This window comes from Centruroides sculpturatus, unplaced genomic scaffold (assembly GCF_000671375.1).
Source record: "Centruroides sculpturatus isolate CEXI.00-Female unplaced genomic scaffold, Cexi_2.0 scaffold164, whole genome shotgun sequence".
Classification (NCBI taxonomy): domain Eukaryota; kingdom Metazoa; phylum Arthropoda; class Arachnida; order Scorpiones; family Buthidae; genus Centruroides; species Centruroides sculpturatus.
The window spans coordinates 393,660-410,931 of NW_019384679.1; the positions used below are offsets into that span (position 1 = coordinate 393,660).

At 26.1% G+C, this 17,272-nt stretch overlaps 1 protein-coding gene across 1 annotated transcript in view; it reads right to left on the bottom strand.

Annotated features, from left to right (window-relative positions):
* LOC111626939 (SWI/SNF complex subunit SMARCC2-like) overlaps window positions 1-17,272 on the bottom strand; it is a 137,807-nt gene that overhangs the window by 23,954 nt on the left and 96,581 nt on the right. Inside the window, exons 20-23 of the mRNA XM_023370474.1 lie at window positions 16,679-16,788; window positions 13,630-13,893; window positions 13,412-13,546; window positions 12,768-13,326 (exon numbers count right to left, since the gene is read on the bottom strand). Of these exons, the coding sequence (XP_023226242.1) occupies window positions 12,768-13,326; window positions 13,412-13,546; window positions 13,630-13,893; window positions 16,679-16,788 (1,068 nt within the window). The remainder of the gene's footprint in view (window positions 1-12,767; window positions 13,327-13,411; window positions 13,547-13,629; window positions 13,894-16,678; window positions 16,789-17,272) is intronic.

The window sequence follows — 17,272 nt, forward strand, 5'->3', positions numbered from 1 at the left end:
CACATAGCTATACGTCAAAGAATAATTGCCCAACAGTATAGTATCACCTCGGAGTTTTGGATATTTACCTGCTTTCCTTAACTCGCTTAAAAAAGGAATTAATTGTTTACGTCTTAATCTAGATCTTTTAATAAGGTCCTGTGAGATTTGAGTTTCTTTCCATACGTTCGACAGGTTTTGCTGTTTCATTTTTATAAAACTCGAATATATGTAATCTCTTATTTGAGTATTTTTAATAATTAATTTAATTGTTGGATACTGTGATTTAGTTATTGGAATAATCGCTATTATATCATCCATTGTAACTTCATGTAATTCTAATGATTCATTAATAAGATTAAACACTTCTAGCTTGGTAGGACTAGTTTTACTGGGATATCTATATAACATTATATTATTGCGATGTTGCGCATTAACCATATTGTCCATTCGATATTGCATACTTTCATTTTCTATTTTCAAATTAGCAATCTGTTGTTCAAGATTAATTATTTGGCTATTCATTTTTTGATTCTGATCTTTAGTTTCTTGAATACTATTACGAATCTGGTCCAGATCTTCTTTGATAATAGTCATTTGATTTAATATTCTCGTGTTAGAAACATTAATTAAATCAGAAATTTTATTCCATAGTGTTATACTTGATATATCAGATGAATTTTTTCCTGGTGAAGAAGATAAAAGATCAAATGGCTCACCTGATAGTTGTGAACTTAGAAGTGAAGTTTCAGGGTTCAAACCTGCATTTGCAGAGGTTGGTTCAGGAGAAGTTCTTTCAACGTATGAATTGTAATCAGTAATTAACCTGGAATTAGTGGTCGAAGCAGTTTCCTTTCCACTAGCCGATTTTGACCTTTGACGTGGTGGTCTTCCTCTTTTAGTTGGCGTGCGTTGCATATTAATTATGTTGATAGATTTTCCAACACTAATAATGTTAGCACACAGCACAAACAAAAAAATTTAACTTAAAATTATTTGACAGGATACGTTCTATACCTGTATTTGAGGTGAGTAAAAAAACGCGCCAGCAGCTTCGGCAGACAGAAGCGCCCCCCATTGTATTTAATTATATTAAATTTTCTGAAAATGACAAATGTAAAATGAAGAATGAAAATAGTTCAAGACATAAAACTACTTAAAGATACTTAAATTTGAAAGGAGAAATTCAGACAAACACACAATAATAGAAAATCAAAGCCATTCTTATATTTTCCTATTTTAAATGATAAATATATTGATTTTATTTGTTGATTGCATCAGCGCCAGCAAACTAACAACTTGGTTTTGCTCATTATAATGAGTATAGAAGAGTATGATCCCAATGTGGTAAAAAGTAAGAGTGGGAAATGAATCACAATTCTTTAACCCATCAAATTAGAAGACTCTGGATTAGATTCAAACTTTGAAAACCTTGTAGAAAGACTGTATTATTAATTGTAGATGTAATTACACAATAAATGTTTACTTTTATTAAATTATTAAGGTATTTATATATTCTTATACTTATTTCACATTCAAGATTTTGTTCAGAGAATATGAAATAATCTCTCAAACATGATGTCCATTTGATGACTTTTAATCCTAATTACAAGTTTCTAGATTCTATATTCTGGACAAGTAACTTTTAATAGAGTATGTACTGTATATTAAATATAAACATTATCTTTCATAAATAAAAATTTTGAAAAAAACTGTGCTATCACCACATTGAAAGATCGTGTTATTTTAACTTGATTAGTAGCATTGAGAACAATTTCTAAATTATATAGTTAATCAGGAGATGCAAACAGATGCAAACTTCTGCAAATAGATGCAAACTGGAATTTCAATTAAAAAATTTCCCCTGAAAGGAATTAGATGATCTGCATGACTCTATTGCAGCTGGAAAAGTATGATGTACAAGGGAAAGACACTACTAATTTGAGGCTGAAGAACATATATTTTAAATTAAATAAATTAAAAATACGATTAAAAATTGCAGCCAGTATTGTGATGATGTTACAATAAATAACAGCTCATTCTGTTTAAAATCAATCATTCATTCATATTACTAAGGAATGCTTTGTAATTTGATATTTTCTAAATCAAGCAAAATTATATATGTATCTGCATATTGCTCTAAACTGGTTAATAAAGTCATCACAATGTTAAACAAATTTTAATAAAACTATATCTTTTAAGTTATTAAATGAAGAAATCAAGTTAATTTAAGCAAAAGTATTTTATTTATTGTTTTAATTAAAATTTGTTTTGTTTAATATTGAAGGCAACTTTTTATTAAATTAATTTTTAACCAGATAATTACATAAATAAAAAATTTTAAAAAATCTTCAATTTTCTTTAAAAAGTTAAATTAATATTTTTTGAATTACATAATACAGTGGGTTCTCAAATTCCATGCATTTGAAACAGGAGGTTTTAAAATGATGCAACAGAAAATCATACATTCAAAATACATAAAAAATACATTCACAATTCAAAAGTACATGCACAATATAGTTACACTCTTGTCATTAATGGCAATGTTAATATACATCATATTATTCAGGAAATATATACTGTTAGAAAATTCATTATAATATACTTTAAAAAATAGTTAAATTCTTCAAGGCCATTCATGAGTAAACACAAAACTTTCCTTAACTAGTTTTTATTCTTAATTCATAGCATGATTTCAATTTGAAAACTAAAATTTTTAAACACAACTGCAAAAGTAAATTTAAATTACGTATAATAATTGTTCCTCTTCATCTGTTCAAAGCCATTTATTTAGTTCTTCATTTCCAACTAATAAATTGAGTTTATATAAACCATTTGCATTTCATGCACATGTTATATATTAAAACTACTTATTGATATGACACATTCCATCATTCATCACTATAGAGTATTAGTAGAGTTAAATTCATGCTTGCAGAATATAACTATGATATTTGATAGTTTTTCATTTAAGCAATGGAAAAATTTTGTTCATATTATATGAAATTTAAAATATGCATTATTTATTTAGATTGCAATCCTCAAATAACTTGAGAACCCACTAAATGTCTTCCATAATTTAATAAATTTACTAAACTTTTTCTAATTTATTAAAATTTAAAAATAGTTAAACTTTTGTAATTTGGCCAAATTATTAAAATCATACAATTCTGGATTTCTCTTATGTAATGTCATTATTATAATTTAATACAAATTTAGTTAATAACTAATTAGATCTAATTTCATGAATACATTAATTTCATGAAATTAGATCTAATTCATGAAATTCATGAATGCATACATTCAAGTAAATTTTAAATTTTATAATTTGTTGAAAAATAAGTAAACTAATGTAGATTTGGTAAAAATCTAAATATTACTATTTTATTAAATTATTTTAGAACTAATAAAACATTAAATGTAAAAATGAGTAGCTTTTTAAAAATAAAATCGGACCTAATAAAAATTGGCTAATAAGCAAATGTGAAAAAAGTTACTTATAAATGTTAAATAATAAAGAAATATTTATTTTACATAAAATATTATAGCAGTTTATNGCTTCTAATTCTTCAAAGTGCCTTAATTTAATTTGTCAGTGAATCTCTAGAAATATTCTTGTATTCTTGATATAAGAAATTACAAATTTTACATTTTGTAGGTAATTATCTTAACATTAAACTAATAAATTCTGTTTAGAAATGGAAATATATAACACATATTGTCACTTATTTTTTCAAAATTTTTAATTCAATCTAAAACTACAGTGGGTGATCGGTTAACGAACATAATCTGTTCCAAGACTTTGTTCGCTATCCGAATTGTTCGTTAACCAATTATTGATTTACCATAGGTTTTAATGGGAANAACTTATGGACTGACCTGATAGATGCAACATCAAACAGAATTCTTTAAACTTAAAAACTGGATAATTTGTTTTATCTTTCATATAGTTAATACAGTCAGAGTTCTCTAATCTAATAAACTTGACACTTATTTTGGATGGTCAGAAAAGACAATGGTCAAAACAGAATTCTTCAAAATGTATATCTGACCATTTTTTAAAACAACTCATTTTATATAGCAAGATTTGATTTTATCTCTTTATTGCATTACTTTTCAACTTAAAGCTCTAAATAATAAACATTTAGACTTATTTATTATTGTATTACATTTGAAAAAACTGTGTTATACTAGTTTGTTTTAATCCTTGCTGGATCGAACACCAAAAACGAAATTTTTCGTTTTTGGTGTTCGATCCAGCTGTTTCACCTGAAGAAGAGCCCGGAAGGGGTTATGAAAACGTTCGTCGTTGAAAGATTATTCGATTCACATCGGTTATAGGTTCAAGTACGTCATATTTATTTTATACAATCCGGTGTGCAGTAGATGTTATATAATAATTTATATATTTTGAGCCTGTTTTATATATATATAATAAACAAAAATTTACAATTAAACATTTGAAAATTAAATGTAAAAGTCAATAATAAATTTTAACAATTTGATCACATATGTATTGTGGAAAAGCAGAAAAGATAAATAAAAAACAATATAATTACTATAAATAATATTGAATACATTCATTGTATCAAGAATAATTTCTTTGAAAATCTTAATATTATAACAGATTTTTTTTCTCTGACATTTTTATCTTATAGGGCAGAAATTTACCTTTTAATTGCAATTTGAAAGTACAGTATAATAATTTATCTTTAATAACTGGAAATTTGATTTTTGTAAATATAATTTATCCTTAGATATTCCTATTAATACATTATTGTATTTTGTTGCATGTCGTACAATTCTTTCTCTAAAATTTTGTTAAGAAGGGAGAAAATTGTTATTGCTATATTATACATAATATTCATTTAAATGAATTTTTAAGATAATATATATTAATTAAATAAATATAATTATGATTATTAATATATAATATATATACAGTAAATAAAGTTCTTAAAAATTATATTTAAAAATAATTTTAAATGAATAATAAAGATCACAAGTAAAGAAAACAATTTTATTAAATCAAAATAAAATGCATTTCATTTTTATCCTAGTCACAACTTTTAAATTGATAAAACTTCATTAATTTGAAATTTAATTGATATTATTTAATTCAGTTTTAATTCTTTATACTTTTTCTTCAATTTACAACAATTTTTTAAATTTTATGTATTGCAAACTGATATTTTTAATAAAATATTTTTCTTCTTATGTCTTTATTATTAAATACATAAATATATAAAACAAACATTCAAACTATCATTTTAAAAAGAAAATGTATCTACTTCAAAATATTTTCAGAAATCATGCTCTCATCTTAAATATTTAAATTATTTTTGAATTAAACCCAAATTTTAGATTATTATATACATAATCAATAATTAAATTCAATATTTAATGATTACAGTATTTGTATTCTTACATTCTTGTTCAAAATTAACATAAAAAGAATACAGTAAAACTATAATGAAACATTAAAAGTAGATTAAATTTTAATTTTTGATATAAATAATATGACTTTTTAATCAATGAATGAAACTTAAAATCATTATTGTAAAAAATTCTAGTCCATGAAAAACTTAAAAATTAGAATACAAAATAGCAAAAAAAAAATTTCCAATTAAAATTCATTTTTAAAACATTATTCTAATCATGTAAATGAAATACAGGTAACCCCCGTATAACATGGGAGTTACATTCCAAAAAATTGCTGTGTTATGCGAATCCGTGTTATACGAAACAAAGAACTAGTGCGAAAAAGGGGTTAGGTTCCAAAAATTAAAAAACATGTTAAATCCTTATTTAAATCAGATTTATTATTCATTTTTTTCATAGGTTAAATATTTATTTATTATTTAAGTAAATATTTTACCAGAGGATTGTTCATCCTATATGATGATGTCAGCATGAGCATTATCAACTGGTAACAGTTTTTGGGTGCGTTCATTAATAGTGGTCGCTCTGCAATGGGAGTGCGCTGCTTTTGTAGGCATTTAGGAATGATAGTGAAAGAAAGATGGTGGCACCCGCACTATCGATAGTATCGTGATGGAGGAATCTATAATTCTAAAATGAGCTTTTAGAGGCAAAAGAAGGGTTCCAATTGTAAAATTTAACCATTAAATGGATTATTTGTTGAAAGAGATTCAAAGTAACCACGAAAACAATTAGAAAACTTGCATGGAGTTACGCGGAGGTATAAAAGAACGCATCCTTTATTACATTTCATGTTGTACGAGTGTTTTACCCAATTCCTGAACCATGTTAGAGTGAACCTGTGCTATGAAAGCACCGTGTTATACAGGGATGTTCTCAATTCTTGAACCATGTTAGAGTGAATCTGTGCTATAGAAGTGCCGTGTTATACGGAGTTACCTGTATATATTATTAGAGAGGTTGCGGCCAACTTTTTCAGTCCAAAATGTGAATGTCGGATGTTGAGCACTGCCATCTGGAAATTCTGGAAGGTTGATAATGGTGTTTGCTACATCTAAATGGCGAGTAGAAGTTCGGCTTAAACTTCTTCATTTTTTTGTGTTTGGGGTTAAAATTATGATGTATTTTATTAAAATAATGATTATTTAAGCATTTATGAATAATATTGAAGAGAAACAGATGATTTTAATCCAGAAATTATTTAATTATTCAATATTTTTGCAAGTGCCTATAGGATTTACATATATTTCTGTTCATAATAGCTTATCATAATTCTGTAGGAGTAGGTTTGTTCTTTCACAGCATCTTCTGCCAACAATAGTGTAATATGTAAATTATTTTTCTAAAAATAATTTCCTGAGCTGCTTTCAGATTTACACAAGCCACTACTTCCTCAACAAAAGTATGAGGTAGTCCTATCATCCTATCGTACGGTAGGAGACACGACGCTAATTAAAAATAATTATTTAGTGTTATTAAACATCTTATAAATATTTTAAAAAAGTTTAATTTTGTTTATTTACCTTGGCTGATAACATTCATCGTTGTTAAATGTTTCCGCCATTTTTCAATAATATCCCACTAGTCAGTGCGCAACGTGAACATGTGGCACAATGTGTTTTACTTCGAGTTCAAATGTCAAACGTTTGAACTTTGGCTGCAACCTCTCTATTATATACAGTGAGTGATTGGTTAACAAACAGCTCTGACTATGAATAAATTGAATAATGAACACTTTCACAAAAGATTTTTATGTTCAGACAACAAACACAAGAAGAAGTGACGATGCATTTAAGATTTGTAAACTATATTTTACTGGAATTTATAATTTATGAAATGAGACTTTCACAGTTTCACATAACCTTTTTTGAACTAGTTGATTTCTGTTCTGTGAATTTTTGTAAGTGCTTTTTTGAACCTTTTATTTAAAAAAACTGATAATATTATGGGGCCTAAACAGAGTGAAGTATCAAAAACTGTGTTCACTATAGAAACTTAGCAAGAGATAATAGCCAAGGTAGAGTCTGGTGTTGCTAGGCAGTATAGCTTCAACAGGTCTGCAGTTGCCACAGTCTTAGCTAAGAAAGATATAATCAAAAAGACTCAAGCAGATAAAGAAGTAACAAAAATATCATCTGAAAAACAAAGATGTGCCATCCATGAAAAAATGAAGAAATTGTTTTTAGTTTGTTATTACATATAAATAAACATAAGAAATTATATAATTTTTAAATTTATTTTTTGGGGTCTCCAGAATGAATTATTCAAATTCCCATAAATATCTATGGTAAACTGATAATCGGTTAACGAGCTATTCAGGAGCGAACATTGTCTTTGAATGAATTACGTTTGTTAACTAATCACCCACTGTACAGCAATTATGAATGTTGTATGATAGAATTAGTTGCAATTAAAATTTTAAAATTATTTGTTGTTATATTTAAACATTTGATACTGGCTTCAAGAAAAACTACTGAAAACTATCAGTCCCTAGTTGAAAAAAATTTGGAAAAGATTATTTTACCTGCAAGAATCCATTTCTTTATTTTAAAAACTGCAACTCAAGTCTAATAAGGAAACATTTGATATTTCAATGTTTAATTTCTTTTAATTTAAACTATATCTAAATTATAAAACAATAACAACTGTATGAAGAATAAAACAGATATTTACATTTTATATCATCTTTGTTATTTCAAAGAAAATAATTTTAAAAATATTTTAGATAAATTCAATTACTGTCACAAATAAATGCAAATGAATAAATAATTGTATTTAATTATATTAAATTTTCTGAAAATGACAAATGTAAAATGAAGAATGTAAATAGTTCAAGACATAAAACTACTTAAAGATACTTAAATTTGAAAGGAGAAATTCAGACAAACACACAATAATAGAAAATCAAAGCCATTCTTATATTTTCCTATTTTAAATGATAAATATATTGATTTTATTTGTTGATTGCATCAGCGCCAGCAAACTAACAACTTGGTTTTGCTCATTATAATGAGTATAGAAGAGTATGATCCCAATGTGGTAAAAAGTAAGAGTGGGAAATGAATCACAATTCTTTAACCCATCAAATTAGAAGACTCTGGATTAGATTCAAACTTTGAAAACCTTGTAGAAAGACTGTATTATTAATTGTAGATGTAATTACACAATAAATGTTTACTTTTATTAAATTATTAAGGTATTTATATATTCTTATACTTATTTCACATTCAAGATTTTGTTCAGAGAATATGAAATAATCTCTCAAACATGATGTCCATTTGATGACTTTTAATCCTAATTACAAGTTTCTAGATTCTATATTCTGGACAAGTAACTTTTAATAGAGTATGTACTGTATATTAAATATAAACATTATCTTTCATAAATAAAAATTTTGAAAAAAACTGTGCTATCACCACATTGAAAGATCGTGTTATTTTAACTTGATTAGTAGCATTGAGAACAATTTCTAAATTATATAGTTAATCAGGAGATGCAAACAGATGCAAACTTCTGCAAATAGATGCAAACTGGAATTTCAATTAAAAAATTTCCCCTGAAAGGAATTAGATGATCTGCATGACTCTATTGCAGCTGGAAAAGTATGATGTACAAGGGAAAGACACTACTAATTTGAGGCTGAAGAACATATATTTTAAATTAAATAAATTAAAAATACGATTAAAAATTGCAGCCAGTATTGTGATGATGTTACAATAAATAACAGCTCATTCTGTTTAAAATCAATCATTCATTCATATTACTAAGGAATGCTTTGTAATTTGATATTTTCTAAATCAAGCAAAATTATATATGTATCTGCATATTGCTCTAAACTGGTTAATAAAGTCATCACAATGTTAAACAAATTTTAATAAAACTATATCTTTTAAGTTATTAAATGAAGAAATCAAGTTAATTTAAGCAAAAGTATTTTATTTATTGTTTTAATTAAAATTTGTTTTGTTTAATATTGAAGGCAACTTTTTATTAAATTAATTTTTAACCAGATAATTACATAAATAAAAAATTTTAAAAAATCTTCAATTTTCTTTAAAAAGTTAAATTAATATTTTTTGAATTACATAATACAGTGGGTTCTCAAATTCCATGCATTTGAAACAGGAGGTTTTAAAATGATGCAACAGAAAATCATACATTCAAAATACATAAAAAATACATTCAAAATACATTCACAATTCAAAAGTACATGCACAATATAGTTACACTCTTGTCATTAATGGCAATGTTAATATACATCATATTATTCAGGAAATATATACTGTTAGAAAATTCATTATAATATACTTTAAAAAATAGTTAAATTCTTCAAGGCCATTCATGAGTAAACACAAAACTTTCCTTAACTAGTTTTTATTCTTAATTCATAGCATGATTTCAATTTGAAAACTAAAATTTTTAAACACAACTGCAAAAGTAAATTTAAATTACGTATAATAATTGTTCCTCTTCATCTGTTCAAAGCCATTTATTTAGTTCTTCATTTCCAACTAATAAATTGAGTTTATATAAACCATTTGCATTTCATGCACATGTTATATATTAAAACTACTTATTGATATGACACATTCCATCATTCATCACTATAGAGTATTAGTAGAGTTAAATTCATGCTTGCAGAATATAACTATGATATTTGATAGTTTTTCATTTAAGCAATGGAAAAATTTTGTTCATATTATATGAAATTTAAAATATGCATTATTTATTTAGATTGCAATCCTCAAATAACTTGAGAACCCACTAAATGTCTTCCATAATTTAATAAATTTACTAAACTTTTTCTAATTTATTAAAATTTAAAAATAGTTAAACTTTTGTAATTTGGCCAAATTATTAAAATCATACAATTCTGGATTTCTCTTATGTAATGTCATTATTATAATTTAATACAAATTTAGTTAATAACTAATTAGATCTAATTTCATGAATACATTAATTTCATGAAATTAGATCTAATTCATGAAATTCATGAATGCATACATTCAAGTAAATTTTAAATTTTATAATTTGTTGAAAAATAAGTAAACTAATGTAGATTTGGTAAAAATCTAAATATTACTATTTTATTAAATTATTTTAGAACTAATAAAACATTAAATGTAAAAATGAGTAGCTTTTTAAAAATAAAATCGGACCTAATAAAAATTGGCTAATAAGCAAATGTGAAAAAAGTTACTTATAAATGTTAAATAATAAAGAAATATTTATTTTACATAAAATATTATAGCAGTTTATTATAATATTTAACAATTATAAATAAACTTTTTAAATATTTCAAAAATTCAGTTATAAAAATTTCCCATTATTTAATATCAAGCAAATTGTATATGATATATTTTATACTTTCAATTATATTTATTTGATCATAATATTTTTATATCAAATTTTTTAAATTAATAATTTACTTTACATTTCTCCATTTATTTTAAAATAAAATAATTTTCCTGAATTTTTCTTATATATAACAAAGAATAAGATATTAAACAAGTTCACAGCAACATATCATCTTGTCAGTGAATCTCTAGAAATATTCTTGTATTCTTGATATAAGAAATTACAAATTTTACATTTTGTAGGTAATTATCTTAACATTAAACTAATAAATTCTGTTTAGAAATGGAAATATATAACACATATTGTCACTTATTTTTTCAAAATTTTTAATTCAATCTAAAACTACAGTGGGTGATCGGTTAACGAACATAATCTGTTCCAAGACTTTGTTCGCTATCCGAATTGTTCGTTAACCAATTATTGATTTACCATAGGTTTCTGTGGGAATTTGATTAATTCGTTTTGGAGACTCCCAAAAAATAAAAAATATATACTTTCTTACTATGTTTATTCATATGTAATAATAAAAATACATATATGCAAGGCCTTGCATTTTTATTTGTCATGTTTTTTCTGTTTGTGGGGGTTAAAGAATCTGTCCAATATCGATTACTTTTTCAGAAGTAATTAATTGCATTGTAATTGTAGAGATCCCTAAGCCTATTAACCTCAACCTGGTTTGGATGCCATTTTAAGACTGTTGTTCTGACATCCTCCCACTTCTTCAAAAGATCTTTAATAGCAGATATTGGCATAAATTCGCTTTTTCAAAAGAAAACGTAAAATAATTGTTTCTATCAGAAATATAAAAGGCTAGAATTACAAGAGAGAGTTCCAAAGTTCGAAGGAAATACTCTCCGATCAGTATATACTGGATTGAATGTCAAAGTCAATGTCTCCTGCCCTCCGAAAAGTTTCGAAATGTTGCCTGAAGACTGATCAGTATTTGTTATTTTACATCACTTCTTCTTGTGTTTGTTCAGTGAAGTGTTCATTATCCAAAGATGTGTTCGTTGTCCGATCATAAAAATCTTTTGCGAAAGTGTTCGTTATCCGATTTGTTCGTTAACCGATCACCCACTGTATATCAAAAATCTCTAGTCTAAAGATAGACTAATTTTTATTATTAATAATATGTTTTTTAAGGTATTCAACATTTAAAATGTTGTTTGTTACCAGTACTATAAGTTATATAACATTAAGGATAACTACTTGTTAAGAAAATCAAATTATTGCTATAATTGTTTAAGAAAATCAAATTACCACTATAATTGTAACTGTAAAAAAAAAAAATAAAACCTTTTGCAGATAAGCTGATAAATTTTTAAAATATTTATTAAATGCTACATTATTATAATTTAATACTGATATAATATTACTTAGAGTTCTGTCTAATCTATTGTTATTTGGAACCAAATTTTTCAGTCTAAAGTTTCCTATTGCTCAAAATAAATTTTTTTGTAATTTTCCTTAAATCTTAACAATTATGGAAACATTATGAATATAATCTGAATATTTTAGTCTAGAAAAAAATTAAAATATATATGTATAATTTTTTAGAATAAAGAATGCTAAACTCAACTTTAGTTTACAATTTGTGTTTAAAGTATATAATATAAAAACAAACAAGATTATAATGAAGTGTGAAAATAGAAAATTGAAATTATGATCAAATTTTTAATTGCAATGATTCATATTTATTATATAAATGATATAGTTTCATTTAATTAAATTATTATTTCATTCATATAAAAATACTTTTAATATTTAATACTTATTCAATAATATAAAACTGAATAATTTCACATAATAGATTTTTTAAAATTATATATATATAAATTACAAAATATAAACAAAATTAAATATGAAAATAAATATAAAAATCTATTCCATACAAATATGATTTTTATTACTTTAAACATTAATTGGTAACAGACTAACTTATTACTTTATATCAAAAGTTAAATAAAAACTTTATGATTACATACCTGGAACAGGATTGTTGTTGCCAGCAATCATATTAGGTGGTGCCTGTGTGCCAGAAGGGGGTCTTGGCCCCTGTCCGACATCGAGTGGGGGATAGTTAGAGGTTGGTGGTACTGGATAGAGACCAGCACGAGGAATAGAGGTGGGAGGATGGATTACAACATGAGGTTGAGGAGTAGGATGGTGAGGAATAGTATTTGGAGCTCCAGGCATTAACTGTTGTTGTTGATGGATAACAGGATAATTCCCATGGGGGGGAGGCTGACTTGCAGGTTGAGTGTAGGATGGGACACCCATGGGAGGATACCTTGTCTGGTGAAACATTGGCCGAGGTTGGGCAGGGAACTGACCTTGGAGATTGCCTGGTGGGTCACCAGTGGCACCCACTCCTTGAGTTTGATCCAGTGAAGCTCCATGTGGTGGTGGAATGCCATTTGTACCACCCTGTTGAGCCAGCAACAAAGCTTGAGCTTGTTGACGAGCTCGGAATTCAGCTGCCCTCAGCTGTTCCATATGAAACTGTTGACGTTCCTGAATCAACTGCTGTCTCTGGTATTCCAGCTAGAAACAAATTATTTAAAAAATTAATACACTTAAATTGTAATCCTAAATTAAATTAACGATTTTAATAAAAGACAAATAGTACTGTTTCACGTTCACGATCCATAATTGCTTCTAATTCTTCAAAGTGCCTTAATTTAATTTCCAACTTTTTCATTTGTGTTTCTACTAGTAGGGCAACTAGTGATTTTATTTTTCTTTCTTCCACAGCAGCAAGATGCTTAAAAATAAATTTAAATATTTTTTTATTACAAAAAATGTATAATAATTATTTTTTTACATTACTAATTTATTTTATCTTACTTTTGCTTTAACTGCAGCAGCTCCTAAGGCTGCAGCTGCAGCAGTTGACAATTGAGCATCTTTAATTAATCTATCATGATCAGTTTCAGGTTTTGGTGTTGCTTCTTGTTGTTCTTCCATTTCTTCTTTTTCACCTTCTTCAAATGTTTCACACTGTTCTGTTTTTAGCTGTGGCTGTGTTCTTTCTTCTGTTCTGTTATCTAGTTCCATATCCTTTTCTTCTTGCTTACTGACTTGATTTTGTTCAATTTCCATTGATTCAGACTAGAAAAATCAAGAAGTTAAGATGTTATGTTAATTCTAAATGCTAATATTAAAATATTTACAATAAATATAAATGCATTAAGAACTACACTACACATTTCTCTATTCTAATGTAAAAATAAATACAATGCACTTAAGTAGAGAAATCTAAAAGCAAACCTAAGATTTAAGTAAATGAACATTAAATGTATTTTAAGTTAAAGTATGTGAAAAGTTTGGAAATTATATATATAAAATAATCAGAAAATTCAAATGAATTATCTTAGAAGTACGTTCTATAATTTAAACTTAATAATTTTTAGATTATTGCAATAAAGACTTTCTATTAATTGATGTTTTTGAAATTAAGATAATGATTTTGTCATAATAGTCATTTAAAATCAAAAAAGCAATTTTTATTTAAAATATTAACTAATCTGCTTTTTCTACTATTAAATACTTGAGCATTATACTTCCTTTTGATGATAAAATTCATCATCATCATCATTGTAATTGTTGCTTACAAAATTACTCAGACTATTCAGGGAACTGAGGAAGTCATCTAATGTAAGAATACTTTTTTTCCTTATTTAATAGCATTATGGGTATTTTACCAAATAAATAAACAAGCATTCTTCATGTTTGAAATATGGTAACATAAATGGCATTGCTGTATTGCATTACAGTGCATATGCACAATAACTGATTACAACATAAAGTATTTCCATATGTGGATCATAACGAAATACTGTATGGTGGGTATGGTTCCTAATGCCTACGAATGATCTTAGGAACCATACCCCTATTCCCATTATTCTTTATGCTTGACTTATAATTGAGATCCTGTTATAATTTAAGGAATACCTGCATATTTATTGATTTATTTATGTTAACATAACTATAACTTTTTTCATTTTTAATTTAAAACTCTTTCCATCCTGTGGCCACTAAGAGGACCTTTTCTCATGCCATCATGGATTGGTTCAGCTAGGCCACAATGGAGGCAGCTGTGTAGTGAGACACAAGGTCCATCATACCTGATACAATCTTCTGAAAAATTGCTGACATTGCTTGCTTGAATATGATTCTGGATCTCTCAGAGCAGTAGTAGTTAACTCATAAAATACAACTGGTTTTGGGATTGCAAGATTTGGCTACAAGCAGCAGATTGACATATTTGTAGGGCTCTAGACTTTGTGTACATTAGGGCACTGCATTTGAGTGACATTCTATTTTTGTCTCACTAAAAATAATTTGGACTACATTTTGAAGAATTCTGCTTTACTTTTTAAAAAAGCTATCTGGTAACCTGTGAGGTCCTCACTGGACACATACTGTTTATCTGCAGTTTACTTATACAGTAGAGCATCGATTATCTGACCCCTGATCAACCGTCACATCGGTTAACCGACCACGTTCTAGTCGACAAATTCAAATGTCCGCTAGTGATGTGGCATTACAATATTTGGCTATGTCTTGGCTACTTTAATATTATTTTTTACATGTTTTAGCTGGCAACACTGGCTTGACCATGAAAGGGAGCCAGTATTTAAATGAGGCTTAATTTTCTAATTTTTAACAACACAATAGTGACGATTATTATTTTAAAAAATTTTTGTTAGGCTTAACATTGATGAAAATTCACTGTGAAGTAGGTTAATAGCAATATACTAATATACTAATTACATGGGATATACTAATATACTATACTAATAATGTATTTTTTCATATTTTTCGGTTATCCGTTTTTTCAGTTATCCAACCAACCCCAGTCCCCAATTGAGTCGGATAATCGATGCTCTACTGTATTATTAATGAATGAAAATACTGTTCTGTATATGTAGCCATATTCTGCTTGCTTCATAAATTACATCAGTTACATGGCATATGGCATATTGTACAGAAATCTCAGATAATTTGAAACTTGGTAGTTTGAAATTGCAATCATTTTGTCCCTTGAATTTCAAACTAACGAGGGTTTCCTGTATTATTCAAAATCTCAAATCTTTTCTGAAAGCAACTTTTCTTCATTAAAGATATTCTTTCTGTTATGATATTACATTCCAAAACCATTTAGCAAGAATTCTATTTGTAATTTTTTACTGAGATATAACATATTGTTCCCACAAAATCTGTTTTTCATTTGATGTAAATTATTAAATTCTTGGATATAAAAATAAATATCAAATTGTTATGCTTACAAAAATATATCAATCTAAATTTCAAAAAATCTTGTATTTTTTTCAAAGGTTTAATTCCAACAGATGACAAAATAACTATTCATTTCTTTTTTCTTACAGAGTATTAAAAGAATATGGATTTTTAACTTTAATGAAACAATTCATTATTTGAAAACTACTTAGTACTAGTAAAATTTTAACAAATATCATGCAAGCAAGCTAGCACATACATTAGTCTATTATAATCAATACAAAACAAAAGATTTTCAATTATCTTTATGAAAGCAATTTTAAACAAGATTATAAAAATGAATATTACTTTCCATGATTGTTTACAATGATTAGAACAGAAAATCAACCTGATTTATAGATAAAAGCTGAAATTTTTTAAAATAACAAATGATAAAACTAAATATCATTATTAAGAAATTAGCAAAAAAAGTTAATAATTTAATGCCATTTGCTAAACAAACTTCCTTAATACTGCATTAAGTAAAATAATATTTTATTGCTTTTTTTCCTACTCTTTTGAAAAATTTTCAATAATTTGACCTGCTTATTTTGTGATTTTGAAATCTTCAATTTGTAGACTATGAAAAGTTCAAATAAAATGAAGAATTACATACTCTTTCGTTCTGTACATTCTTCTCAACCTTGACTTCTAAATGTTGTTGAGCTGAATTAACCAGCGAGGGATCTTTTGTATCTTTTTCTATTTTCTCTCTTCCTTCTTCAACTGTGAAATTAAAAATGAGTTTATAATTAATTTATTTATTTGCTATTTTATGATAATTTTATTTTCTAATACTTATAAATTGTAACAATACTAGTTGTAATATGAACAATTTAACAGAATATTAAATCTGAAAAATAATAAATCAACAAATAAAAAATTCAAACAAGCTAATTTATTGATATTCTTGAATTTTTCATTTAATTATTTGTAATTATAAAAGCTTTCATTTAATGGATATTTCATAGCAGTCTCATGTTCATATTATCAATGGACCAAAATTTAAAAAATCTTTTCTCTCATTATATGAATAGATAATTTTAGAACAAAATGATAATTTTTTGTGATAAAAATCCAGAATCCAATTTGTAAAACAGGTGCATTAATTTTGATTAAAATAAAACACATTTGTAGATATATCAATTATTGTAAAAAATGCATAGTATGTCTTTTAAAATGTTTTATCATTTGATAAATTTTCTAAACC